The 27602-nt window shown below is 36.9% G+C and overlaps 3 protein-coding genes across 8 annotated transcripts; 2 read left to right on the top strand and 1 right to left on the bottom strand.

The window, feature by feature from the left end:
* The first annotated feature begins 1703 nt into the window (after positions 1 to 1703).
* Positions 1704 to 6274, top strand: LOC306846434 (putative transferase CAF17 homolog, mitochondrial). The gene is made up of 3 exons (XM_079379819.1): positions 1704 to 2131; positions 3422 to 3774; positions 5347 to 6274. Exons 1-3 carry the CDS (start codon positions 1812 to 1814, stop codon positions 5736 to 5738), a joined length of 1065 nt encoding a protein of 354 aa, XP_079235945.1. The 5' UTR covers positions 1704 to 1811; the 3' UTR covers positions 5739 to 6274.
* On the bottom strand, positions 6054 to 10959 carry LOC306846433 (2-oxoglutarate and iron-dependent oxygenase JMJD4). The gene is made up of 6 exons (XM_079379818.1): positions 10384 to 10959; positions 9914 to 10079; positions 9648 to 9773; positions 8544 to 8811; positions 6566 to 6712; positions 6054 to 6423 (listed from the first exon to the last, which is right to left on the bottom strand). Exons 1-6 carry the CDS (start codon positions 10634 to 10636, stop codon positions 6115 to 6117), a joined length of 1269 nt encoding a protein of 422 aa, XP_079235944.1. The 5' UTR covers positions 10637 to 10959; the 3' UTR covers positions 6054 to 6114.
* A 187-nt stretch (positions 10960 to 11146) lies between these two features.
* LOC306846435 (synaptosomal-associated protein 47) lies at positions 11147 to 24399 on the top strand. 6 transcript variants are annotated; one of them, XR_013782069.1, is made up of 8 exons: positions 11147 to 11404; positions 12312 to 12851; positions 13430 to 13932; positions 16654 to 16769; positions 18639 to 18763; positions 20838 to 21006; positions 21530 to 21985; positions 22215 to 24399. XR_013782069.1 is itself a non-coding variant. In XM_079379820.1 (7 exons), exons 2-5 carry the CDS (start codon positions 12358 to 12360, stop codon positions 20982 to 20984), a joined length of 1260 nt encoding a protein of 419 aa, XP_079235946.1. In that variant the 5' UTR covers positions 11147 to 11404; positions 12312 to 12357; the 3' UTR covers positions 20985 to 21006; positions 21530 to 21556; positions 24065 to 24399. The 6 variants fall into 6 exon arrangements, 2 of the variants coding, with proteins under 2 accessions (XP_079235946.1, XP_079235947.1); XR_013782070.1 differs by having other exon boundaries at positions 21530 to 21556; positions 24065 to 24399; XR_013782072.1 differs by lacking the exon at positions 18639 to 18763 and having other exon boundaries at positions 22215 to 23576; positions 23673 to 24399.
* The last annotated feature ends 3203 nt before the right edge of the window (positions 24400 to 27602 follow it).

Consider the following 27602-nt stretch of genomic DNA (forward strand, 5'->3'; position numbering starts at 1 on the left):
GGCACCCGGGCTCAAGGGCACCTCAGTCGTGGTATTGAGGGTGGAGAGAGCGCTGGACATTCACTCCCCCCACCTACAATCCCTGCCGGCCCGAGACTCGAACCCGCAACCTTTGGATTACGAGTCTGACTCTCTAACCATTAGGCCACGACTTCCCCGAAACTTGTTGTGCAAGTTTGACAACACACATACATCCCACATCAAGTGTGAACATATGAACCTGCATTTGAGAGTTAGAAGCAACTAGAAGCTATGGTTTATAGTTCGTAAGTTTTACTCTAAAAGACATTGGTTCATACTGTGGTCATGGTAACTTACCACCGTGTTCATTTTGCATTTATTTATTTATATATTTTTTTACGACGTGTCGACCCATCCTTGCATTATATGGACTTACAGAGATGAATTATTTCTCTAAAAATCTCTGTTTGTGTTCCACAGAAGAAAGAAAGTCATATACATCTAGGACGGCATGAGGAAATGATGAGAGCATTTTTGGGTGTGGGATGCCTTTAATTAGTCTCAAAAAAGATTGATGTTGATTTTCTCAAAAAAGATGTTGATTTTCTTGGTTTCTTCTTTATCAAAAAACATGGATGTGCATATAATATTAATGTGCATTTATAAATTCTATTTGCATTTATATTATGTGGCACTAAAATGATGGATTGAGCCTGCAATGATAAGGTGTACCATTGTCTTATGAAGGTATTTTAAAGGAGCAGTTCATCCCAAAATGTATTATTATTTATTAACCCTCAATTTTCTTTCTTTTATGGAACAAAATTTGATTACAGTAAATGAGGACTGAGGCTTTCAAGCTTCAAAACGACTCAAAAAGTGATTCATATGATTTGTGTGTTATATTCAAGTCTTCTGAAGCCATACAACAGCTCTGTGAATTTAAATCATTATTCACTGAAAATTATTTTTATTTATTATAAAATTCATGAACAGTTCAAATTGTTTGCCATGTTCTTGTTCCTTGTAAAACTGGGTGGTATTGACTAAATTATGCATCAAATAAAAATACATAAGCCTGAATATCCGCATGAAGTTGGTCAGGTAAGAACGTCTCAATCATTGCACACCTCATCAGCATCATGCAGCATGTCATTTAACTTATTTTCCATTGTTTCCAAGACCATTGCTCACACTTTACCTCTGAGCTGTCTGGTGTAACAACTATAACTGTTTTGGTGTGTTGGTGGCAAATTCATATGACTTTTTATGATTTGATTCTTACAAAAACAAACAAATTTATTATTTTGTAAGTTGATTTGGATAAAAGCATCTTCTAAATGCATAAATGTAATTATAATTATATGTAAAACTTGGATGTGGATAAGCAAATGAATATCATCTGTGTAAACATAGGTACATCAATCATAACAAAACCTGAAAGAAGCACTACAGATCCATAGGACTGTGATCATGGAAGAATAAAAACCATGCATGGTAGAGCCGTGGACTCAGTTGAAACCCACAACAGAGAAATATTATGAATATTCATGTCAGTGCCACCAAATTTCAGGAACCAAATATAGCCTAGTTCCTATGTTATTTTAGCATCGCTAAAAGTTTAAACGGGCGATAGAAAACACTCAAATATTAACCCCTTTGGGTGAAGGACGCACGCGATTATATTATGAATATTCATGAGGTGTACCGTCACCATAGTAGGATTAGAACATGACGCACGCGCAGTGCAGTATGGGAAGGAAAATGGAAGGTGAGAGACAACATAACGCAAAGTTGTGTCGTTTTGAGGAACTTTGAGCTTTAATAGTTGCTCTGAGGAAAACAACACAATGCAGAGGGTGATTTTGTTTAGCAGTGCTTTCAGAGCCATCCCGACAGGATCAGGGGGACTTCACGCGCGCTATCTTCACTGTTCGCCACACGAGACTCAGATCAGAAAACACTCTCGAGATCAACCTAGCATTAACACAGCACACTTCAGCTGTTTCAGCTTACCGCACAGGACTCTCATCAATGTGTCTGGACAAGACACGAGCTCATTTCTTCAAGGAATAATAACCAATGACATGGCTCTTCTGGAGGAGGATGCGATATATGCTCATATTCTCAATGTTCAAGGCAGGACACTGTACGACATCAGCCTTTACAGGTAATAAACTACATATTTTTCAGATTAATGTGATTTTAGAGGTGGTGGAGTTTTGTAAATAATGTTAGTAAGATGTGGGTGTCACCGCAGCATTATCTCACTGTCCCACCCTGGGATACTAACTTAACTTACTAATATGAGGTTCCTCTACATGTCAGTAAAGCATGGTTTAGAAGTTAATAAGGAGTTGATATATAAAGTGGCTAACAAATGAGAATAATTTAGGCACATGTCATCAATGAATAGTTCATCCACAAATGAAAACTTGCTAAACGTACTCCTTCTCAGGCCACCCAAAATGTTGGAGAAATTAGGCATTGCTCACCAATGGATCCTCAGCAGTGAATGGGTGCCGTCAGAATGATAAAAACCCCACAATAATCCACTCCAGTCCACCAATTTGTGTCTTAATTCAAGACATTGTTAACTTCCTCTATTGCTTTTTCCAGTGAAAAGTCATCTCATCTGAGTCAGGAGAGAAATTTGCACAGATTAATTTATATTAATATATTTTACCATTTACTTTAGGGTTGCATGATAATGTGCATAACTGATAATCACAATCGTTAATCATGATTATTGTCATTTGAGGAATTTCAATAAGAATTATTCACACTAGTACAAATCAAGAAAACATAAACGCAGATGCATGATTTAATTTCCTTCATCTAGTTTCCTAATTTATTATGTTCAGCCGATCATATAATGAACACTCTCTTGAAAACAATGTAAACCAGAAGCTTCTTTCAGAAGCAGAATCATCTAATATTAAGTCAAACCAAGTTATGTTTTTCTATTAAAACAACAACAATGACTTGTGACACAGAAGTTGCGCACATACATTTTTCAGCAGCAAATAACAATCGCAAACAGTTGAGATCCATATTTAGATTTATTAAAGTTCATTACTGAGACGTTTTTATTGGAGATTTAGTTGCAGCAAACAGCACAAACATCAGTGCAAAGAAACCCAGACTGGCTGTATTACATTTTCATCTGAGCAGAATGTCTCAGTAAAGATCTATGAGCTTTTTTAATATCAATTTTCATTAGGTTTTATTAATAGCTAATGAAAAAAACGAGGTAATGTTTCAGTGTGACAGAATGTGTTACATGGAAAAAAGAAGTGTAAAAATTGCTAGTAAATTTCACAAATAAATAGCAAGTAACACATTACATTTTGAAGTAGAAAACATTTTTTTTTAGAGAATCTGTGCTAAACATACAGTGCAAAAAAAAAAATGCATGTTTTTCATGTATGTATTAATGGAACTTGTTTTTATTATTCAGTTTAAAAGGAAACCCAGATGGATTTAATGGTGTGCTTCTGGAGTGTGACAGCACTGTACAAGACTCCATTATGCAGCTTCTGAAAGTTTACAAGATACGTCGCAAAGTAAAGTTCAGCTTGTGTCCCAGTCTCTCACTATGGGCTCTGTTACCTCAAAATAAAGCTGCAGTACTGGGGAACTCAAAGCCGGTTATTACTGCAGCAGATAAAGTGTTAATACTGGAGCGAGACCCAAGAACTGAACTCATGGGCTGGAGAATGATCACTAGCGGTCAGAATAACCCACATGAGATCGTCTCTGCTTGTCAAGAGGGCAACACTGAAGAATACCACAGACATCGCTACGAAATCGGTATTAAACAACTTGTATTATTACTTAGAATAAGTGGATGCATTTTGATCATTGTTAGTCTACATTGTTCTGGACTTAAACATGCAGTTCTCTGTCTTAAGAAAGTGTAGCTATATGGATAACTGACTTTACATGTTAAGCAGTGACAGCACTGTTCTGTAGTGTAACTTGCTTTACTTAAAGCTGCAGTCCGTAACTTTTTAAAAAATGATCTGAAATCAATATTTGAGCAAGTACATAACCAGCCAGTGTTCAAAACTATCAGCTTACTTTAGCCTGATTCACCACGGTTAGGTTATAATAATGTTTTCTAATTAGAGTGGTACGGGTAGGTTTTCGCGGGAAATTCGAGCATGGCACTGCATCATTACATCACGTCTGTAAACATGAAGAAGTTGTCCCGTCTAGTAGACTATATCACATGTGAGGATCCTGCAGGTGACGGATCGTTTATAGCCTTTTCTCACAGCAGCTAGAATAATTAAATGTATCATTTTGATGGCGGATTGTTGTCCAGAAAGTATTATGTGTTTATGAAACGTGTGAATGAAATTAAATTATATTCCAGTTTTAAATGTGCTTCTGATTACAGATAGCCTGGGATTACACAAGATTTGTATTTTAAAGAAAACCAGTTCGAAGGGAGCAGTTTGCTTTTTGGGTTAAAATAATTTCTTAATATGAAATTGGAGTGGATGATGTGATATGAGCTAACCGATCGTTAGATTTAATCACCATTGGTAGCGCTATTTATTGTAATGCTTTTTCCCTCGGTTGGTCAGAACAAACGTGGCAGACTTGTTACTTGTTCAGATGACAATATCCGGTGAAAATTCTTATTTGGGTCATATATTCCAAGTAAATATAAAGTACAGATCAGTCAAAAACCTCAAATATAGATGTTCCCTAATGTATACACTACTAGTGCGTATAGGTTTGGACACAGTGACATATTCATTATTATTATTATTATGTAGCTACAAAAAATGTACACAGATCTAATATTTTAGCTTCTTCAAAACAGCCATCTTTTGTCTAGATTAGGCTTTTCTCATCCAGCTTCAGAAAGTGGAATCATCTGAGACGCTTATTAAACACTACCTAAAAATATAATAATAATAATAGTCATGTTTATTTTACGAAATTCATATGCTGGCACAGTTTATATTTGTCTATAATTTTTTTTTTAACATTTTAAGCACAAGATTTCAGATTGAAAGGTTTTTCAAATCATTAAAGCATAAATGCAGTCAAGTGTGTCCAATCTTATGACCTGTACTAGTTCAAATATGAATATACATTTTAGATATTGGTCCACTTTTTGACAGCCATTTCAATGTGAAAAAGTGGCATAATTCATGAACTAGTTTTTACCTTTAATTTACCTGTTTATACATAGGTGTGTGTGTTAACCTTAAGCAATAGTCATCATCAAAGTGTATATGGATATTGTTTGGTAATAGCAGCATGTTGTCCTTTTAAATGTACTAAATTGGTATTGAAGAGTCAGCACATCCTTTGTGATCTGATCATTTCTTGTAATCAGTCCTGTAATTTAACTCATTTCTACAGGACTGCCTGAAGGAGTGAAAGACCTTCCGCCAGGTGAGGCCCTTCCGCTGGAGTCGAACCTCGTCTACATGCAGGGAATTAGCTTCAGCAAGGGATGCTACATCGGACAGGAACTGACTGCCAGAACTCACCACACTGGTGTGATCCGAAAGCGCCTGATGCCTGTTACCATGTCTGCTCCGGCTGAGACCCTGGACCGAGGTGCCGCTCTTGAGACTGAGGGGGGCAAACCAGCTGGGAAACACAGGGCAGGAATCGACAAGCTGGGACTGAGCCTCATACGCTTAGCTCATGCCAAAGAGCCACTAAAACTTAAATCCTCTGACGGCGTGACAGTGACTTTACAGGCTACTATACCTGACTGGTGGCCAAAAACCAGTAAAGATCAATGAATCAGCAACTCTGGAAAGGTCAAAGGCCCACCTGAATGAATTGTGATGCAGATCATATTTATTTAGTTAATTAAAAAATTAAAACTATAACTTTCACACAGAAATCTGACTGTTTTAGTCGACACCTTAAAATAAAATGCTTCAAAAATGTTTAATTGTTGTTGCGTTTTTAAAAAGCTGTTTGAAATACTCTTACCTTGGTTTTGTTTAAAATAAATGGGTGCCAAATTTCCCCTATGTGGTATCCAACAATTATGCATGGAGCACAAAACCAGTCATAAGTAATAATACAAATATAATGACAGCATAAATAATACGTTGTTAAAAGAATTTATTAACATTTGCCATAGCTGATCTTCCACATACAGTATAGCTTTTATACAATGGTTCGAACAGCCTCTCTGATCTCCTGAAGCAGTTCCTCGGGTTTGAAGCTCAGGGTTGAAGGGTCTAGTCTCTTAAAGTCTTCGTTGCTAAGCATGCTCTCAAATATATGCAATACTCTCTGAAGGTCAAAGGCCGAATGCTGAGGGCCTAAAGCACACAGACTTTCAGCAAGGTGGTCTTGGCAATTATCTGCATTTCTGGGACATGAATTTAAAAAGGACATTCGATTATTTGTAATAGTCTTAAGGAAAGAGGCAAACTCCCCATAATCGATTCCTGTACACGATTTCATGATCACCTGAAAAAGAACATAAATCAATGTATTACCACAGGAATATTAAAATGATGTGGGTTATGATTTTTCAGTAGTACTACAGCACATAGTGAATCGCATTTGTTGGACCTAAAAAGGTGATTACTGATAAAAAATAAAGCGTTACCTGACAATGCTGATGCCAGGTATCCATAGTATCACGCCATTCCTCGATTTCTCTCTGGACAGAAGAAAGTTCGTCTTGCAGAAACTGCCACATGATATCCAAATTACAGCCATTCAGCCAGTTATGATTGATGGAAATGGTATCCTCCTATTATTAAAAGATGCATTATTGAAATTGAGTTAGCTAGTTGGTCAAGGAAGATTTCTCTCATAAGGAATTTATGAGAATTAGGGGCTGGAGAAATTTTCCAATATATATTTCCAAAATTCTCCAGAGCCAAAAGAGCTTGATAATACAGTCTTTTATAAAAATATTAAAGATAACTTCTAGTACAGAGGTGTCCAGTCCTGCTCCAGGATGGCCACTATACTGCATGTTTGGCTCCAGTCCTAATCAAACACACTCCACTCCAGAGGTAGATTACTTACAAATTGAAATCCGTTATTGATTCCACATTACATGACAAAAACTTAGTAACATAATCCATTACACTACACATTTAAGGTAATATAACCAGACTACTTTTTGATTACTTTTGAACACATTGATTTAAATAGGATAATCTTGTACCATATCAAAAATGCATAGAAAAAGAAAATATTTATTTATTGCTACTGAGTGTAATCAACAAAAAGTAACTGTAGTGTGATTCGGAGTAATTTAAAATGCGATTTAATCTAATTACAAGTACTTAATTTCTGGAATATGATTACGTATTATAGATTACATGTAATCAGTTATTACCCAGCTCTGCTGTGCTCCGATTTGCTTTTGGGTCAATCTATCTCTAATTTTTTGAGTGATAACTTCTATTTAGTGGTATAGCAAAACCATCTGTTATTTTTAATTTCACTTTGTGTCATGGCCCACAACTAATTTTTGGATTTTTGGACTAATTTTACGGAAAGATCAATATTTCAGCTCAGGACTTGGCTCCTCGAAGCAAAAACTGATCTCTAATGCATATTACATGGTACATGTACTGTACTGTACATATCTAAATATTTAGCACATTCTTGTTTCTTAGACTTAGACTTTAAGACCAAATGTATTGATCGCTCAAGGTTCCTCTTCTAGGGTCAGCAAGTTCATTTTTTAATGATTTCCCTCAATTTCAGGTTGATTATCTCTGGTGGGGGATAGGAACATGAAATGTTCAGAGTAATCCGTCTTCTATGGCATTGGCAGCATTCTGCTGTGAACATTTCTGAGACTTCTTGGTTACAAAGCTTGGGCTAGTGGAAATCGGTAGAAAAACTGGGGAATAAAATTTTATTTATGTGGTTTGAGAAATGAACCGATGTAATATAGGCACTCAAAATAATACTGTATGACTGGCATAGAATATGTTTATGACTGGCATAGAATAATGCATTCTTGTAAATGAGATTTAAAACGGTGATTCTGGACATTTCTTAACCCTCCTGTTGTGTTGAGGTCAATTTGACACACACTCAGTTTTCAAACTGCTCAAAATACTGGTTAAATTATATAAATTCATATATTTTTATGAATTGCTGTTGCGACACTGAATAGAGGTGTGAGAAACCCATTTTACCCTCTCCAGGGATTGAGAAAAACAAAAAGACAGAGCAAGCAGAAATAGCAATAATTACTACTTGCATTAAGGACAAATAATATTAGATACTATTTATATTTATTTGTAGTTATTTGCACCTAAGTGTGCAAATAGTCACTACAAGTAGTCACAGCAAAAAAAGAAAAAAAGGTTTGTACATGCAGGTATTTTTTCAACAATAACACAATAAAAACAGATAGGAATGTTCACATTTCTCACATATTTTATATTTTTTACTCTCTGAGAAGCTAGAGGTTTCCCGTAGAAAATTTCTAAGCATGTGTATTTGGGCAGATTGGAGCAAAACTCTGCAGGACACTGGTCCTCCAAGAGTAGGATTGGACTAAACCCCTGTTTTAATACAACATATATAGACACCATTAAACAATTATTACTTACCAAATTGTAAACCTGATGATGCCATCCACTAGGTACAAAGATGATCTCCCCAGCTTCTTGAATGATCTCTAAAGGCTGACAGGCCTCTTCAAACTGTGGATACAGACCCTTGTCTTGAAGTACGGGTGCTGTTACGTCATAGGCCAAGTTGCCATGACAGTCCCGCAGAAACTCCTCTTGGCCTGGAGGGTACAGGAGCCATTTCTTACGTCCACAGATGTTGGCAGACCAACTGTATGAGCGAAACACATCTGCATGGAAAGGTGTCCTAAAGGCAAGAACAAAATCACTGACTGCATGACATTCAAAGGGGTGACAAGAAGTTTAAATGTGACCCTGGATCACAAAAGCAGTCTTCAGTCGCTGGGGTATATTTGTAGCAATAGCCAAAAATACATTGTATGGGTCAAAATTATACATTTTTCTTTTATGCCAAAAATCATTAGGATTAAGTAAAGATCATGTTCCATGAAGATATTTTGTACATTTCTTATCATAAATATATCAAAACTTAATTTTTGATTAGTAATATGCATTGCTAAGAACTTGGACAACTTTAAAGGCGATTTTCTCAACATTTAGATTTTTTTGCACCCTCAGATTCCAGATTTTCAAACAATTGTATCTCAGCCAAATATTGTCCTAATAAACCATACATCAATGGAACGCTTATTTATTCAGCTTTCAGATGATGCATAAATCTCAATTTTGAAAAATTGACACTTATGACTGGTTTTGTGATCCAGGTTCACATATGTCCAACATTAAACATTGAGGGTTCAAAAGTTTGAGATCACTAGTGAAAATGCTTCTGTAATCTTATAGTTTGAAATAAAACAACAAACGTGTATACCATAATTTATTATCATTTTGATATGTCTTCTTTTTGCTTTAACGACAGCACGTTATTCAGCATTATTTAAGAATGTTTGAAATATCAAATTTCCAATGGAATCTGACCCTTTGTGCAAATTACATAATGCAGAATAATAAATATTTCATAATTTTACATCATAATGTTTCATTGCATTTCATTTTTTCTTCAAAACCAGACTCTAAATTTGGATACAGATATATGTATATGATAAATAAATGACACAGTACCATGAGCCCTTAGGTCCCATGTAGACAAACCGATAATCATCCACTTCTATTGTGTCCCAATATTCATTCAGCCAATCAGAGGAGAAGTAAATTGGGGTCTTGTAAGTATTATGTTCAGGAAAGTTCCTAAAATGAACATAAACATATTCAACATTATGACAATAAAATCATCTATTCTTTCTTTATGTTACTACAGTGTTTCCAAACTAGTATTGTAGAAAGCTATTGTACAATAACCCATGCTACATGCTTTTGAAGAGCTGTACCTTTGCATATGCCAGTCTTTTAAGTAAAGACATCCTTTCGGTGAAGAATGCCCATTCTGAATGTACTCTCTCCAGTACTGGATAAACTCCTTAAAAGGCATGATCTGCTTCGGGTTGGAGTTGTATTCTTTTGCACTGCAGTTTGCAACAGGAACAGGAGTCTCATCTGCATATTAAAATGAGGCCATTTGTGGATTTAACATATTGAGTACACATTCATACATTTACATTTTTTTATCACTATTTTTGCAACTGGTTATATTTCAAAAATTGGTATTCGACAATACACAGCAACCCCCTTAGAGAAGCTGAAAGGAAAATGTTACAGTAATACGCAGTTATCACATATATTTCCTCAATCTTGATTTTAGAGATGAAGTAGGAGCTATTTATAATTAATACTAACTTATAATGCATGAAACATTGATGCAAGAATGATAAAATATAATTAAAATGCATTCTTTGCTCACCAAATTCTTGCAGAAGTCTTTGTAAGTTAGGTTTTCCATCAGCTGTGACCCATTTTTTTCTGCAGTTCCAGTCTTCGGTGAATTTTTTGGAGAACATGCAAGGTTTGTTCGGGATCAAGTAGCTCTTGAAGAATTTGGAGTAGGGTATTTCTCTCTCTATGTACTCAATGAAATGAGAGGAGCAGTGCTGTTGATGGATCTGCCTGGGCATTTTGACCAAACTGCAGCAGTTATGAAAGGTTTCCCTATCCATGACATGAGCTCAGTTTATTACACACACGTTATTCCATGCTTGATATAATGATATTAAAAACAAAACCTTAAATAAAACTCAATACTGTTGACTTAATAGCAGAACACATTTTATCAACCTCATGCTTCTCTGATGACAGCTATGCGTTGTTATTTTTAGGCTATAGAAGCGCAACTAATATATCTTACGCTTACGTGTAATTAAATTATCGATACGAGGCGATTATCTTTTTCTATATGTTTATAAATCGAAAATAATTGGGTTTTTCTGCGCCAGGCTTGGAACGTGTCTACCCAGTTTCCCACCGGAAAGGAAACGTGTGCACACCAACCCAAAGATTAGCTTTTCTTCGTGCGTACAAAATGACCTACATAATGCAAAAAAGCAAGTTAATTGAATATCATTATATTACCTGTAAATAAATCTAAATCGACGCCCTTAATTAGCCATCGCCACATTATATATATGTGTGACGTTGAGCGGAACCTTTATTCAAGTTTTTTTTTTCTTGCACGTCGGAGTGTAAACATGAGCGCGCTTCAGTCTTCGCTTCAGCTGTGTTTACATCGCTACGACGCGACAGGGAAACAGAGTCGGATGTTTTTTACATTTCGTATTTAGGTCTATGTATTAAACGTTAACGAGAAAACTGAGGCGGAAGAGTAGATGTCTGACTACGATGCGTAGAGATATTATTATTATTTTAATGCGTGAAATACGTCACCCCCTGCTGTAGCTGTCACTTGAAAGTCAACACCATCCTAAAAGGTATGATATAAATGATCTCCGTGCTGTTTGTTTTGCGTATATCACACCACTATCTACTGTTACTGCGCATACAGAACCAAAAATAAATGTAAAGGATCTTCAAATTATGTTTTTAAATCAAAAATTGGATTAATAAACCACTATTTATTTTGTGATTCCAGAATAATAAAAACGAAAGAAAAGAAACATTTCAATTCTTCAACTTCATTTTGTGTGTGTGTTAAAATAATTTAGACTAAGATTAATATTAATTATATTAATTATTATAATTTTAGTGCTGTCAAACGATTAATCGCGATTAATCGTATCCAAAATAACAGTTTTTGTTTACATTATATATGTATGTGTACTGTGTATTTTTATTATGTATATGTAAATACACACACATACAGTATATAGTTTGAAACTATTTACATGTTTATGCATTTAGATTTTCATATTCTTATATATATTATATATATATATATATATGTGTGTGTGTGTTTGTATTTATATATACATAAGAAATATACACATTATGTAAAAAAAACTTTTATTTTGGACGCGAATAATCGCGATTAATCATTTGACAGCACTAATAAATAATGGAAATAAGCTTTCAAGAAGTTATAATAATCAAATAATAATCAACAAATAAGTTTGTTTTCCTCTTGTCTTCCTCTTTTGTTCCTCTTAAGAAAGAAAATGGTACAGGGCTGCTTTTCCCAAAAGCATCGTAACCTAAGATTGTAGAACTATTATCACCAATGGAGCTACGATCAACTTAAGTTTACGATGCTTTTGGGAAACGCAGCCCAGGTTTGTCGCAACATGTGGTTGAGAAAATAATAAGTATGCTGTTCATGTAAATAAAAGTGACTGATGATGACTGCTTACTAATTTTCTGTATACACCATTCACTTGGCAGGTGAGCTCCCTAAGTCAGGGCAGCTTTGCCAGATAATCAGAAAAAGATGAGCCAGGAGGCATCCATCCATAGCTGGCCCGGCTCTTATTACATCAACAGCGAGAAACGCTGGGCCAGCGGCATCCTCTCCTTAAGCCGCACCACCCTACGCTTCAGCTCTGAGCAGAATCAGGAGAGTCTCATTAGCCTGAGGCTCTCCTACATCATGGAGATCAAGATGGAGTCATCCAGCTTCATTTTTAGTGCTCTTACTGTGTTGGAGCAGGGAAACATCAAGCACTGGTTTGGGTCTCTCAAGCCTTGCCGTACTGCCGTTTACCACGTGCTAGAGCACTTCTGGAGGGAACGGCTGCTGTCCCCCACAGAGCCCCGTGGAGCTGAAGCTCCTCTCAGTAAGGGCCAGGAGCTGATCAGCCTGATATCTGGAGCCCAGCGGAGGCTGGAGGATACTGGAAAAGTCCTGAACCACCAGGGAGAGCAGTTTGACAACATGATTCAGGGCCTGGACAAGATCGAGTCAGACCTGAGCGTGGCAGATAAGTAGGTTTTGCTCAGATTCAGAAACTGTGATGCATAACTTGTACTAGAGACATGAATGATACGTCAAATTTTAATGAGGTCTTTCACGGCTTATTGTGCTTCTAATAACTAATTTTAATGTTAAGCATGTCCCACACTATACTTTCTCATTCATCCATGTTTCTTTGTCACTCTAATGTGTAAATAACCTCAAAAAAGTCCAGCTAGCTGAAAGCTGTGCAGATATTTTTACATATGGACATAATCAGGAACGGTTTGTTATCGGTTCATTACATTTATGAAGCAATTACAAATAGGAAATGTATTTTCCTAATTTCTCCAATACCGAAAACAGGTCCAATAATGTCAGTTTCTTGATTCTACAGTCTTTCATAATTGAGTGATTTCATAGTTGAGTTTGTTGCATTCCTCATTTGCAAGGCACTTTGTTTAAAAGTGTGTTAAATTAATAAATGTATATTATCTTCATTGGGAAATCAAGAACATCCACTGTCACCATACACCACAGTCATGTGTTGTTTTTATAATATTAATAATGACTTAATTAAATTATGTCATTTTTTTTCTCTTTTGTGCAGACTACTCTCTGAACTTGAGTGTCCTTCTTGGTGGCCGTTTGGCAAACTGCCCTGGAAGAGCCACCAGGAGGCCAAGGCTGAGGCAGCGGCCAAAGCGACCTGTACTAAAGCATCGGCCAAGGGCCAAAAAGTCATAACCGGCATTCCAGCTATTGTCTCCCGTGTTGGTAGCTCTGGAACCATGAAACCAGGTAGCCTGATAGTGTTGGTCTCCTCTCTGGAGGTTCGAGATGCAAACGGACAGCTCCTCCATTGCTTTGAGAAGGAAGAGGTGGATGATGTCTATGTGCACAGCCCCTATGAGATCAGTGTTCGGCAGCGCTTCATCGGAAAACCTGACATCTGTTTCCGAATTCTCTCTGCCAGGATGACTAAAGCTTTATCTGTACTGGAGATGCAGTATAAGAAGAAAGTTGAGATCACACCTGACTATGCAGCATTTCATGCGACCTTTGCAACCACACCAGGAAGCCCAGAAGATGGAGGAAACATTTGGAGTGCAGGTGCACTTATTTTGACAGTAACTTTTTTCATTGTTAGTACTTCAGGGCCAGCTTTTATTTTAATCTAAACAAAAGTAGATTATATGGCAGCAGACATAACATGACTTAAAATAATAGCTCTCTGCAAAGTCCTCAGGCACACGAAAATGTATACTTATATTAGTCAAGGATACATTTAATAAACTGATCAAATATTACAAGGAAAAAGTCCATTTTTAATTCTAATAAATGTTGCATTCTTCGAGCTTTCAAATAATGATCCTTAATTTGCAGTTTACCAGAAAATCTTTGATTCTTTGCACATTGTATTCTTTTTTTTTTTCCTTGCCATTTGCAAGAAATTCTAGTGGGTCGTTCCATCTCAACCCATCCAAATGCACTCCCAAAACTGTGCATGGTATCCTTAGCAGCATGAAAAATAAGACTTCTATTAAAATTATGAATAGGTTATGTATTGAAAATGAGCTAAGTTATATACAGAAACTGCTAAGAGCATTACCTTCATAATAAATTAAGCCGATATAACAGTTCAGCCGCAGCGCAAGCCCAGTGACCGTGTGAAAACTCCCATTACATTAATAAAAAAAAAATCAGTGTGCTGAGCAAACTGCGGCACATTGAGAGTATTCTGACTCTGACACACAGGAGTGTTTGAAAGCAGCTGCCTGTCATCAGGGATTGATTGGGATTTTATAGCACTAAGAGAGTTATAAAGTAAGCAGTTCTGGCCTTTTTATGGCCTTTATGTAGTTTTTATGGCTTTTTTGTAGGTAGAAATACTATCCTTCCATGCAATGAAAATAGCTCTATTTTTATTTTCTTCCAGCTGTGCTCCAATTTCCGAGTTTACTCTTTATACCAATGTGTGAGACTGTTCTTCTTAATTTTCTTAAAGGACAACTTGGTCTAATGTGCTAGAAAAGAGAGAGTCTTAAGTTTCTGTTGTAACATCTTCTAAGTTATATCTTATGCTGAGAGACAAAGCAGACAAATCAGGAAGTGTAATAACGAAGCAATTTTTATTAGTAGAAGTGATAGTTCTACCATATTTGTAACAAGGAGAGATTTTGCAGTCTTCACTAAACCAATACATGAGACTAGATAATGATCTGAGATATCATTGCTCTGCTGCAAAATTTCAGTGCCTACAATATAGGACAAAATTAAGAGTTTAAACCCCAATAAATGCCAATCCCAATGCATCTTTTTTACTATCTACATGGATTTTAGATCATGATTTTAAGATCACCAACAATTAACAATTTAACTGAAGCCAGCACTAACACAGATAAAAAAAATCTGAAAATTCTGTGTTCTACATGGTGCCTTGGAGGCCTGTATACAGTCAGAGGCCAGTAGAATTGTCAAAAGGGATTTGTTGTTTTTACTAGATAACATTATATAAAACACTATCACTTCAAAATAAATTGTACTTGAAACCAGACCTCTGAGTAATACTGAAAATATTACTATAAATTGTAGCATCACCTCTCCTGTTGCCCTTCAGATGAGGTAATGTAATGTCTGGGTTTAGCCAGGTTTCTGTCAAACAGAGCACATCTAGCTTATGATCTGTGATGATATCGTGTACCAAAAGTGCTTTTTTAGAAAGGGATCTAATATTCAGCAAGCCAGGTTTTATCAGTTGTTTGTCTGCATTATATTTATTCTTGTACTTCAGACATTCCCCTTTAAATACAATAAATATCAGCTGATTGCAAAGTGACCCACAGAGGCCTCACACACACTGCAGCTAAATTCAGTTGTTGATTCACCTTTTAGTGCTTAACTTTAGTGTTTTACACACAGTTCAGCGGTTTACAGGAGTGATAACTGCATTCCACAATCAAATTTTTACAGGTAGTGACAACCGCATTTACAAAAATTTACACGGTGTGTAAGTAACCACAGTGTGTATGAGGCCAAAGTGACATTTACAAATTGAAAATTGAAAAACTATTTGGACATGGAGCCGCATTGAGATCTGTGGGATTAAAAATGAAAACTGCTAAAGAAAAAAGTTTCTTAAGAACCAAGATCTAAAATTATATTAAGAGATGTTTAATAGTTGAGTTACTGGCAAAAAAATAAAAAAAATTAAATAAAACTCAGCAATTAAAATAAAGATGCTGCCATCAGTAATTATTTACCCCCCTGTAATTTGGCTCACAATTTCAGGTGAAAATGATCATTTTGACCCCCATCTGCAAAACAGATTTCTCAGTAAATATTCAGTATTTAATATTTTGGGTTTCATCTCTATTTATGTTTGTCTTTCTTCATATATATTTAATTTTATATTTATATTTAGTAATTTATATTCAGTAATTAAATCTTTTTTTTATATAATATGAATATAAAATATACAAGTAAATATATACTGTATGTGTGTATTTATATATACATAATATAATCGTTTGACAGCACTACACATGATAAATGCAATCTGAAATGACAGGCTTATAAATGAAACAAAGCTTAATCCTTGACATTTTAAGGTTGATATTTTTCACATTCAAATTTTCACAGTGGATAGATATAACACTGTAAGCCACAAAGTATTTCTACCACATGGTGGCAGTCACGCTCCAACATCTACTGCAGGTCATTAAAAGAGAGAGATCCCATTGTACACTTCTTAGTTAATGTTTGCCAACATTTTCTTCTAATCTTAACAATAAATCTCAAGGAAATATATGACTTGGTTCTGTGTCTCTTCAGGTCATGGGCAGGATACGGAGGTGCCAGTGGAGATACCTGCTGGTGAACTGACACAACTGCAGCTTCACGTGCTTCAGCCCACTGTAACTGAGGCGGAGGCACAGGAGCTAAAACAGGTTTGAAATCAGCTGGTTTCAATTTTACACAAACACACATCATTTTCAACAACAGACACATATCTTAGAAGGATGTGGCCTCACGGGGGCAGAAATGTTGAGATCACATGATCAGTTAAATACTGATTTTGGTAACCCTTTCTTGTTGGACACTTTTTTTCATTTCACAAATTACTCCCGAATTAAAGGGGTCATCGGACGCTCATTTTCCACAAGTTGAGATGATTCTTTAGGGTCTTAATGAAAAGTCTATAACATACTTTGATTAAAATGTTTCAATGGTAGTGTAAAACAACACACTTTTAACCTTGTCGAAAACAGCTCTGTTCACAGCGACCCGTTTCAGTGCATGTCCCTTTAAATGCTAATGAGCTCTGTTGACCCCGCCCTCTCTGACACTGTTGATTTTAGCCGCATTTAGCTGCGGAACTTGCTAACTAGCACATTATTAGGATAGGTGATTTGCACAGATTCATAACAAAAACCTCATACACAGTTCTTCTGTAGGTGAAGCTGGATCACCAATGATTCGCGTGAACATAAACGCATTTAGGTAGATCGGGGGCGCATTCCCTTCAGAAACAATCGCAATCCACTGTGTCTTCAGCGGCTCAGATGCCGGCAGTAAATGATAACTGCTATGCTCATTATTACATCCAACAACAAAACACCTCAATCGCTTAGGAGCCATTCTTGTCTACTGATGACAGCTCACTCAGGGTGGGTCTGTGCTAAAACACCAGTGTCAATCAACAATCATGGGAGGGGCCTGTGCAGAACTACATCACTCCGCCAAGAATCTCAGAACAGCCTGATCTGAGAAAGTGATCATTATTTTTGGGGATTAAAAAAAAAAAGCACTGGGTGGATTTTTATCATTATAGGGTAGATGTGTACACACATTTATGTTCAAACAACATGTAAAAGTGATTTTTGCATCCGATGACCCCTTTAAGCATTTTTTTAATAGTCTTGATAACTGTTACTTGTGTTTAGCTGCATCCATGCCTTTAGGTCTCAATATACAGTTAATATAAGGTCATGTTGTTCAAAAGTTTACACTCCTGGCTCTCAGTGTTGTGTGTTTCCTTTTCAAGCATTAGTACATGCACTTAGTATGGTGTGAGTCCCTCAGTTATCCTAAGTGTGAAATTAAGGATTTCATAATCATATAGCCAGTAATATATCCTGGAAAAAGCAAAGAATGTGAAAGGCATGGACAATTTTTTTCTGAAGACCAGTGGGCAGTTTAACTGCTTAGGACAAACAAGGGACTTGAACAACTATCACAGAACTTAAAGACAGTTGTTGATCATCCAGGAACCGACGATTGGAATCAGACACTTAAAAATGTATTTGTTCGTAAATTTTTGAAATGGAAATTATTTTGAATGTAAATTAAAATAAAATAAATTAGATTATTGTTTAAACTCTATTATTATTCAGTGGCTCTTGGCCTTGCAAACCTCTCCATCACACATTGTGAACTTTTTCAGTATTGCTAGGCAGCTGCTAGAGATTTACTCTGCTGTCCATAAGGTGGGATGGATGTTAGAGTATTACTAAGTGGTTGCAAAAAGTCCCAAAAGAGTCTATCCTATGATATTCTGGTCCCTCAATGGCTCAGTTTCCTCCTTTGAGTCTATGGGATTTTGATTTTCAGGCATTTTTTGATTGTTTAGAAAAGTAACAGTACACCTCTCTTCAACAACCTGCACAATTTTAGGTATAATTTATGTCAGTAGTAGTTACGGATTGGGACATGTTACATTTAACAGGCTTAGAGGTTTGTTAAAAACACAAAAACTGAGCGAACATACTTACACTACAGCGTGACGTGTCTGTGGCTTGTGTTTTTTTATGAGACAGGAGTGGGAAGCTGACTCTAGGCATTCCCCCACCACACAAAGATATAAGGTCTCAGTGCCATCATCCTCAGACGGCCACAGTGCCAGCTGTAAAACCCTCTCAGTGCTCAGCCGAGGTGCTGCATGGTACGCAGCAACCAGACATAAACACCGACGCAAAAACCGTAAAGCGTTTTTCATTGAGTGCATTATAATGGGGATGTGCGGAATGGTGCTCTTCGTGTTGAACCATTTCAAAACACAATGTTATTGCTATGACCAGAGATAATTGATGGTTGGTCAACCATCACAGATATCACTTTTCAGGATGGTTTTGGGGTTGAGAAGCACTAAAAACAAACATGTTAAAATGCCATGAGGAGATGGAAAATAAGTTTTAAAGGAATGAGGCAGGGCAGCTTGTCTTATAGAAGACTGGAATACGTAGACTCAGCACAGGCTGTTTATAATAATGCAAAATGATAATAAAAAAAAAGCACTGTAACCTGTCACTCTCCACAATAGGAAGGAAAACATACAACATATTGCTAGTGCTCAGTCTCACTGTGCCCATAACAAAAGACATATTAACTTTTTATTGTAACTATTATTATTCTATATTCACAGGCCTGTTTTCAGTGATTGAGGATGTGGGGTGCAAGGAAAAGGGTATAATACCTTATATATTTTTTTGTTTGCACCCCACATCTTTAATCACTGAAATTATTGGCCTTATGAACAGAACATTGAAAGTTTACATACCCTTGAATCTTAATACTATATGTCATTTTCTGGATGATTCACGACTGTTTTTATATTTTGTGATAGTTGTTCATGAGTCCCTTGTTTGTCCTGAGCAGAAAAATCCTCCAGCTCCTGCACATTATTTGGTTTTCCAGCATCTTCTTCGTATTTGAACCCTTTCCAACATTGACTGTATGATTTTGAAATCCATTTTTAACACTGAGGACAATTGAGGGATTCGTGCATAACTATTACAAAGGGTGAAAACACACTGATGCTCAAGAAGGCCACACAATGCATTAAGAGATGGGGGGTGTAAACTTTTTAAATTGGATGATCAGGGTAAATTGTACTTATTTTGTCTTCTGGGAAACATTTATGTAGCTTCTGAAGTCCAGTACTAAATGAAAAAATATGATCGTTAAACAAAATGAGAAGCATTTACACATCATCATCCTGTTCAAAAGTTTACATCCCCCGGCTCTTAATGTATTGTGTTGCCGCCTTGAGCATCGGTAAATGTTTTCACCTTTTGTAATAGTTGGGTATGAGTCCCTCAGTTGTCCTCAGTGTGAAAATATGGATCTCAAAATCATAGTCAATGTTGGAAACGGTTCAAATATGCAGAAGATGCTGGAAAACTGAAGAATGTGCAGGAGCTGGAGGATTTTTCTGAAGAACAGCAGGCAGTTGAACTGCTCAGGACAAACAAAGGACTATCACAAAATATAAAACAGTCGTGGATCTTCCAGGAAGTGACACATAGTATTAAGATTCAAGGGTATGTAAACTTTTGAATAGGGACTTTTTTTTTTATAAATTCAGTTATTATTTTGTCTTGTGGAGTATATGTAAACATCTGTTATGTGAAGTAGCTTATTCAGGACTGTACAAAATAAAAAATAACGTAATTTTCATGCTCCCTCTTATTTTGTTTCAATTATTAACATTTTGCACATTCTGCAAGGGGTATGTAAACTTATGAGCACAACTGTACATGCAAACACACACACACACACACACACAACATAACATATATAAAAACTAGACAGATTATAGATGGATAAGTGGTATTAGATTTAAAGATACACAGACAAAAGTCTAAGAGTAGCAAAATAGATTAGGCTTATTGTAATTTTTATCACATTTACACCTTGTATTAAAATCCATATTGGGTGATCTGATCAGAAAATGGACCACAATAAATGCAAGTGTAAATGCCTGAATGATCTCATTATTCAATCCATTCAAAGATAGTTAGAAACACATGTGACTGCATCGCTATTATATCGACTTGATGTCTGCCGAACACCAGCATCTAGACTGATCTAGACTCCTCTGTCAATCAATCCCTGTACCAAAACAATTAGTAAAAAATTAAAAAGTCAACCCCCAATGTCCATATTATATCTATATTTTGGACTCCAACCCCAAATATTCATTATCCACATGATTATGTTGTGCTCTGTTTGTGTAGATGCTCCAGCAACTGAAGAATCTAGCCCTGGAGGCTGAGACAGAGCTGGAGCGTCAAGACGAGGCTCTGGATGAATTGAGCTGTTCTGCTGACCACACCACCATGAACATTAACAGACACACTCGCCGCATGAGGAAACTACTGTGAACTTAATGCCACCAGATTAATGGTAAGATATGCACAGGTGTACACAGCAGTGTGTTTCTCAATAGAGCACTCTTTATACTTGAAAAATTCATTTGATCTTTATGAGTAAGGTTTGGCTACTTAGAAAGCTGAAGAGCTGAAAGCACTAATGTGGTTGGGGACGGATGTCTGATCATGTTACCATACAATAGCAATAGCATTCTCATAAAAGTTAAGTGTCAAATAGGAGCCAGGTAGTTTTGAATGCTCACATGTGTATTTGGGAATTATACAATATGGACTTGGAGGATTGTGTGCTTAGGGTAATATATTGTTGTAGACTTAAAGGAATAGTTCACCCAAAAATGAAAATTATTTTCTTTGCAAACAAAAAGTATTCTCGTAGCTTTGTAAAACAAGAGTTGAACCACTGATGTCACATGGACTGTTTTATCGATGTCCTTACTAGGTTCCTGGGTCTGGGAATATTTCAGTTGCATTGCAGTCTATGTAGGGTCAGAGAACTCTCAGATTTAATCAAACATATCTTAATTTGTGTTCCAAAGGTCATACGGATTTGGAACGACATGGGGGTGAGTAATTAATGACAGAATTTTCATTTTTGTGTGAACTAACCTTTTAATAAGCTGGTCAAGTCATGTCTGCCAAGAGATAGATGTGACTTCACGTTAGAACAATACATTGACCTGGCCTGAAGACTCAGCTTCTCCCTTTACACTCCCTGTGGTCCCAAGTGTGGTGGTCTCTGCGCTGCTTGTGCTTCCAAGTCTGGTGGTCTCTACATTCCCAAGTAAGGTGATCCTGGAGGCCCCAAGTCTGGTAGTCCCTCCACTGTCAGCTGCACTTCCTGTAATGACAACCGCCATCTTGTGTGTTTGGGGCTCCTCTGAGGTGGCCGTGTCCACTGCAGCATCCCCTAAGCTGTCTTTTTGCTTGGTTACAGACACAAGAGTCTGTCTCTGAACTCTCAGTGCCCCCTGTAGGCTTTGTTAACTCTCAGGGCTACCCTCGCACACTCTGTGCTCTCTGTCACGGCCATGGAGACCATCCATAAACTCTCTGTGCACCCTGCCAGCTCCGCTACATCCAATGAGGCCAATCCTGACCTCTGCCATCAGCTACGTTATGACCATATTTGTGTGTCACATTTGTGGCATTTTTCCGCTATGGCCACAGAAGTCAACCTTGAAATCCCTATGATCTTTGTCTCAGTTCTGCCGAGACCACTAGATTTCTTGGTCCTACGCCTTCGACAGAATATAAATACATTTAGACCACTTAAATTAATGATTGTTATCGGGATGTGAAGAGACTTTCAACCAGCATAACAAAAAATGTTTCTGAAGACAATCACCTTTTGCACCTTTAATTTAATGGATGCGTTGGGATATTAACATTTATTAACATGCTGAATGCGCTGCATATTAGCAGTGTTTAATTTCATGCTCAAATGCAATGTTATTTGTTATTTGAGACTGTCATGTTGCTTTTAGATTTTTCTTTTTGAAAAATACTGATGTTATAATAATGCAGCTTTTTCGTCATATTTGTTCAACAGTAGGCATACTTCAATTAAAATAGTTTTCATACTTCGTATGCCTTTGAAAATGCGCAGGCGATTTCAGGAATCACTTGAAAATATAGCACATATCTGCCATAAACATTAATGCCATAAGCATTATAATGAGAACTTTATATGATGTGCAATCTATAGTAAATTCTGTGTGCTTTCCTTGTCCGTGTTTCAGCGCACTGTTATGAAAGCGCATCACAGAGCTCTCTCGCTATAGCTTGTAACTTAAAGTTCACTGGCATTTGCATCCTTTTGTGCAGATACAAGTTGCAATGTTATGTCTGTTATGTATATAAATTATCTTATTATATCATAGGATGTGTCATAGAACGGGCTTCAGTTTAGTGGCATAAAATCACTCTTCAGATTCACTCCAGGCAGCTATCCCTTTTTAGATGCTTCTTTTTTTAATAACATTGCTGTGTCATAATCATAATCTAGCAGTATTCATGTTTTCATAGACAGGTTTTCATGTCATATTCTTATTTTTAACAGTCTTCAGACATTTTCATTATCTCCAGAGTACTCGATTAATCGTTTTTGAAACCTATCGATGATCGAAATAAGAAGTTGCCAAAAATGGCCATCCTTACTCCCAACCCCATCAGGGTCTTCACCGCCTCCAGCTCTGTCATGGTCTCCAGCTCCGCCCTAGCTTTCCGCTCTGCCCTGATAGTCATGATCTCTTGGGATACTCGGCTCCACCCTGATGGTCATCTATGCTGGCACCACCCTGGTGCTCTCCATCTCCAACGACTCCACCTTGGTTCACCATCTGCACTTAGATCCGCTCTTTGTCATGTCTAAGTCCCTAAGCGCTATAATGACACTTATTTTCTGAAACTGTAATTCTAACAGGTTTTTCTCTAACCAGTAGACGACAGTATTCTGTCCCGATACTTTCAATATCCAAGTCATATGAACTTTTTTTTTTTTAAGATTTGTTTTTGGCATTTTTGTATTTTATTTAGATAGGGAAGTGTAATGAGTAACAGGAAGCAAAGTGGGAGAGTGAGGGGGCATGATCGGGAGAAGTCCACAAGCTGGGATTTGAACTCGGGACGCCCACAGCATAACAGCGCTACATGTCAGTGCGCTGCCCACAGGGCTATCAGTGTCGACAACTCATGTTAATTTAGATCATCATTAAAGTGTTTTTTAAATGCAATATTTCATATGCAAACTAATGTTGTTGTTAGGTAAAAAAGGTACCACAGATCCCTCAAAACACACCATAAACGTAGTTGAGAAGTAAAATAAAAAAATTATATTTTGTATTATTAAAAATGCAATAATACAATATGTAATAATTGCCTAGTGAACTTTCACTCGCCGCTGTTTTCCATGATGTCTGACAGTGTCTTATTGTTGGATCAAGTTAAAACCGTATCTACAGGAGCATTACTGTTGTTGTTTTGCTATAGTTTTGATTGCTAGGTTTACTTTCATAATGTGACTGTTGAGCTCTATTGAGGATCACAGCAAATGTCTTTATTTTTTTCCCCAGGTCCACATAGATCTGCAACCAGTGTCATTTTGCATGGCTTAGCAACTTCACCCCACTGAAAGGAAACAAATGAGTGAACTATGGCATAATTTAAACACTAATCAATTTATTGTTGTTGTGTAAATTGTGACGTTTCAAAATTTCACAAGATTCTGTACATTGTCAGCCCTTTGACAGTAATGCATCCTATCGAATCCTGCTTAATTGTCATTGTTTCATGTGTGGTGATTTTTTAAAATTACTTTGTTGATATGTGTAAACTCATAATGCTATATTTATTTACTGTACTTTTTGTGATCAAGGTAACTGTAAAATAAACTTAGACACTATTGTCACTATTTGTTGTCTCTCTTCTGTGAGGGGATTGATTCGTTGATAAACAATTTTCAGTTTAATAATACAACAACAACTGCTTTAAAGCAGCTTCACAGTATTAAACAGAAAACTAGCAGCATATGTTGCTTCTGTAGCTCCAAAGAAGACAATCATGTCATTATTCAACAATTTAGTTCAATGTTGATTCAACGTAGGTCAAGAACTGTCAATGTTGCAGTTCATCAATTATGAAACAAATCCAAATTAGCTATAAAGCAGATCTACTAACAATAATAGTGCCATTATTGATCTCTAGTTAGTTCAACATTGATTCATTTTACAACAATGTACTAAAAATTGATGTTTCTTTTTTTGCGCTTTTGAAAAGTTTCACATACAGACGACAACATTGTCAAAACGATCCCTGTTCACACTGATCCTTGAAAAAAAACTAAAAACTTTGTATTATGCATGCCAGGCCAGTAGTTGGCGATGTCAGTTTGTAAAGAAACACTGCACACCTGCGCACATACCTATAGACTGAAAACATAATACACATGCACATGATGTCACTGTTTACACAAATTCACATTTCTGTAGTTTACAAATTCGGAGTTGATAATGATATCTTTAAAAAAAAAAACTTGCAGTTTAAAACCAAATGTCTGTGCTTTCAGGGCCCCAAAATGCCAATGTGTAAATGGATGGCTAAATAGACTGACAAACTTGTGGAGGAACCTTGTTATTACAGCATTCTGTTGGCACAAGAGGTTAAGCATCTGCTCGCCACCCTGATGTGCGACACATTACATTTACATTTAGTCATCTAGCAGATCTTTTATCTAAAGCGACTTACAAATGAGGACAATGGAAGCAATCAAAATCAACAAAAGAGCAAAGATATGCAAGTGCTATGACAAGCAAGCATCTTTCTTCAAGCAAGCATTACACAATAGACCGGCAACTGGGGGTCACGTCACTTAATATTTCACTAGGAAGAATCTCCGACAACTCTGTCTCATGTACACATTGCATGCATGAGAAATGATACACAATGTAACAATGTCTCCTCTGCCTGATTTTTCCCTTTCCCTGTATCATGCTCTCTCATTGGCTGTAGGTCATCATCAATGTAATTTCCAGTCAAAATTTTATTACATCCGCCATGCTCTTAATGTCACCTACTAGTCGTTGTGTCTCTTCACTGCCCTTCATAAATCCTCTCCTGTGGCCTCATGGGATAGTAAACTGTCCATAAATAAGTATAATTCAGCAGAAGTAGGAGTCATCCAAATACTTTTTGCTTACTGTTTTTGGAATACTGTCAATTTAGATATACCGCTCTTTTGGCATTATGTTTTTCACATACTATATAGTAGGGAAATATTCAATATTTCGGACATGAGGATGTTTAGCCTCCTAAATGTTCCTATGGAATTTGTGATGCATTAGAGCTTCTCTCAGACCGCATCTTTGATTCGCTTCATGTGATCGTCATTCACATAAACAAGCACCGGTTTGCCTCAGATTTCGGGCTTTTGTCGATGATCTCCTGTCAGCAAGTGAAAACTGTTCAGTGTATATCCAGCATAAGTGCAGTGTTTGCTTGCGTGTTTCACTTCTAAGCATTAACCCCAAGGATACTCGCTTGACTGCGCTCCTCTCCATTGCGTGATAAACAGCAAGCTCTTTTGGGATTTTCTGTGTAAACTCTTAACACGTACCTTTCAGCTACTTGGATTGGGTAGCCTGAAGACATGGAGAGAATGAACACATACTGGTGTGGTTAGAAGCAGCCATGCAATGTGAGGAAGTGGCGGTGGTCTGGCCCAACCACAGTCGCTGTACTTGAGATCCGGCACTGCCTCGCAGCGGATGGTGCGGAGACGCTAGTGATTTTTACTGGCCTTGACTTACTGGTCTGTTTACATGATGGACTTGGGGTGGGCAACTCTGGGAAGATGGGTGTCTCTATTGATGTTAAATCAATCAGTTTCAGCCTCAGTTATGGGAAAAGGTTGATGAGGGTGCGGACTTTGATTCTGTAGAGTGGTTTTGCTTGGTTCCAGCATACAGTTTGGTTACAATGATTATGAAGTTGAGTACTATTGGTTATAAATTTGCGCTTTTTCTTGAGTTGCTTTTTCTACATAGGTTACTTTAAACTCCAAATATGCTTGTTATTACCAAGCATGTCAAAAATAATCATGGATATGATGTTAATGCGATCCTTTTCTTTGAAGGCAACCACATGAATTTCCATGCATTTATATGGCATATGGTGGAAGATATATAGGACTGCAATTAGCACAAACATGCAACAGACAGGAATGACACCTCAAATCATGAAGATTGTTGTGAGAGCTGTGCTAAAAATCATTCAGAATACCCTAGCATTGTGGCGGTGGGGTTTTATTCAGAATCTTGTAAGGCCCACTAAAAACTGATCTCCGAAGTCTGAGACATTTATTTTTGTCTGTGGCTCTAACTCATGCAAATATACATACACAGCTTGCACATGAGAACAGCCCAATTAGAACATGTCTGAATGTGGAACCTGACTCATTTGTTGGCTGCTCCAGGCTTGCTGCAGGTCTTTCTTCCTCTCACTCTGGTTTGCTGTGAGAGGTTTGGGTTACAGGAAATCAGCCTTGTTGTTTTATGTTGGACCTCAGTGAAGAAGAGAGTAAAAAATAAATTAAAAAATGCTCGTGGAAGGGTCCATTTGTGAGTTCTGGAAAAGAGATAAGGCGATCTGTAAACATGTTGTTTCTAAAATGTCTAGTTTGATTAGCTGCATCTTGCTTCTGGCAAAACCTTATTTTTCTCTTCCATTTGACACTTCATCTTTAAGTAGCTATTACATTTATTTAGACATGTCATTAATTTGACCAAATACTCTGCTTATTTACGATTTATAATCATTCCAAACTCATTGAGTCAAGGTTTAGATCATTTGGTACAAATGTCTTTTTCGACACTCCATTGAGGCCTAACAGCCTTAAGCGGCTGTTTAAAGATATTGGCTGTTTGAGGGTTTGCCCCTTTGCCCTTAAGTAAGAAACCTATCCCAAGAAATCTGCAGGTGTCTCTCTGTGGTTTAAATGGGAAGTTACCTAAATCCCAGATTGGTTCAAATGCCTTTTAACTCTCTGGTTTTGCTCATGTGGCAGTCAATTTTTATTTTTATAATGAATCCACTGTATTTTAGTTTGATAATGTT

The sequence above is a fragment of the Barbus barbus genome, assembly GCF_936440315.1.
Source record: "Barbus barbus genome assembly, chromosome: 26".
NCBI lineage: Eukaryota > Metazoa > Chordata > Actinopteri > Cypriniformes > Cyprinidae > Barbus > Barbus barbus.

Coding starts and splice junctions, on each gene's coding strand:
- LOC306846434 (XM_079379819.1), top strand. CDS start 1,812: ATGCAGAGGGTGATTTTGTTTAGCAGTGCTTTCAGAGCCATCCCGACA. Junction 2,132..3,421: donor TACGACATCAGCCTTTACAG/GTAATAAACTAC, acceptor TTTATTATTCAG/TTTAAAAGGAAACCCAGATG. Junction 3,775..5,346: donor CAGACATCGCTACGAAATCG/GTATTAAACAAC, acceptor TCATTTCTACAG/GACTGCCTGAAGGAGTGAAA.
- LOC306846433 (XM_079379818.1), bottom strand. CDS start 10,636: ATGGATAGGGAAACCTTTCATAACTGCTGCAGTTTGGTCAAAATGCCC. Junction 10,080..10,383: donor AAGACTTCTGCAAGAATTTG/GTGAGCAAAGAA, acceptor TTTAATATGCAG/ATGAGACTCCTGTTCCTGTT. Junction 9,774..9,913: donor AAAGACTGGCATATGCAAAG/GTACAGCTCTTC, acceptor TGTTCATTTTAG/GAACTTTCCTGAACATAATA.
- LOC306846435 (XM_079379820.1), top strand. CDS start 12,358: ATGAGCCAGGAGGCATCCATCCATAGCTGGCCCGGCTCTTATTACATC. Junction 12,852..13,429: donor GACCTGAGCGTGGCAGATAA/GTAGGTTTTGCT, acceptor TCTTTTGTGCAG/ACTACTCTCTGAACTTGAGT. Junction 16,770..20,837: donor AGGCACAGGAGCTAAAACAG/GTTTGAAATCAG, acceptor CTGTTTGTGTAG/ATGCTCCAGCAACTGAAGAA.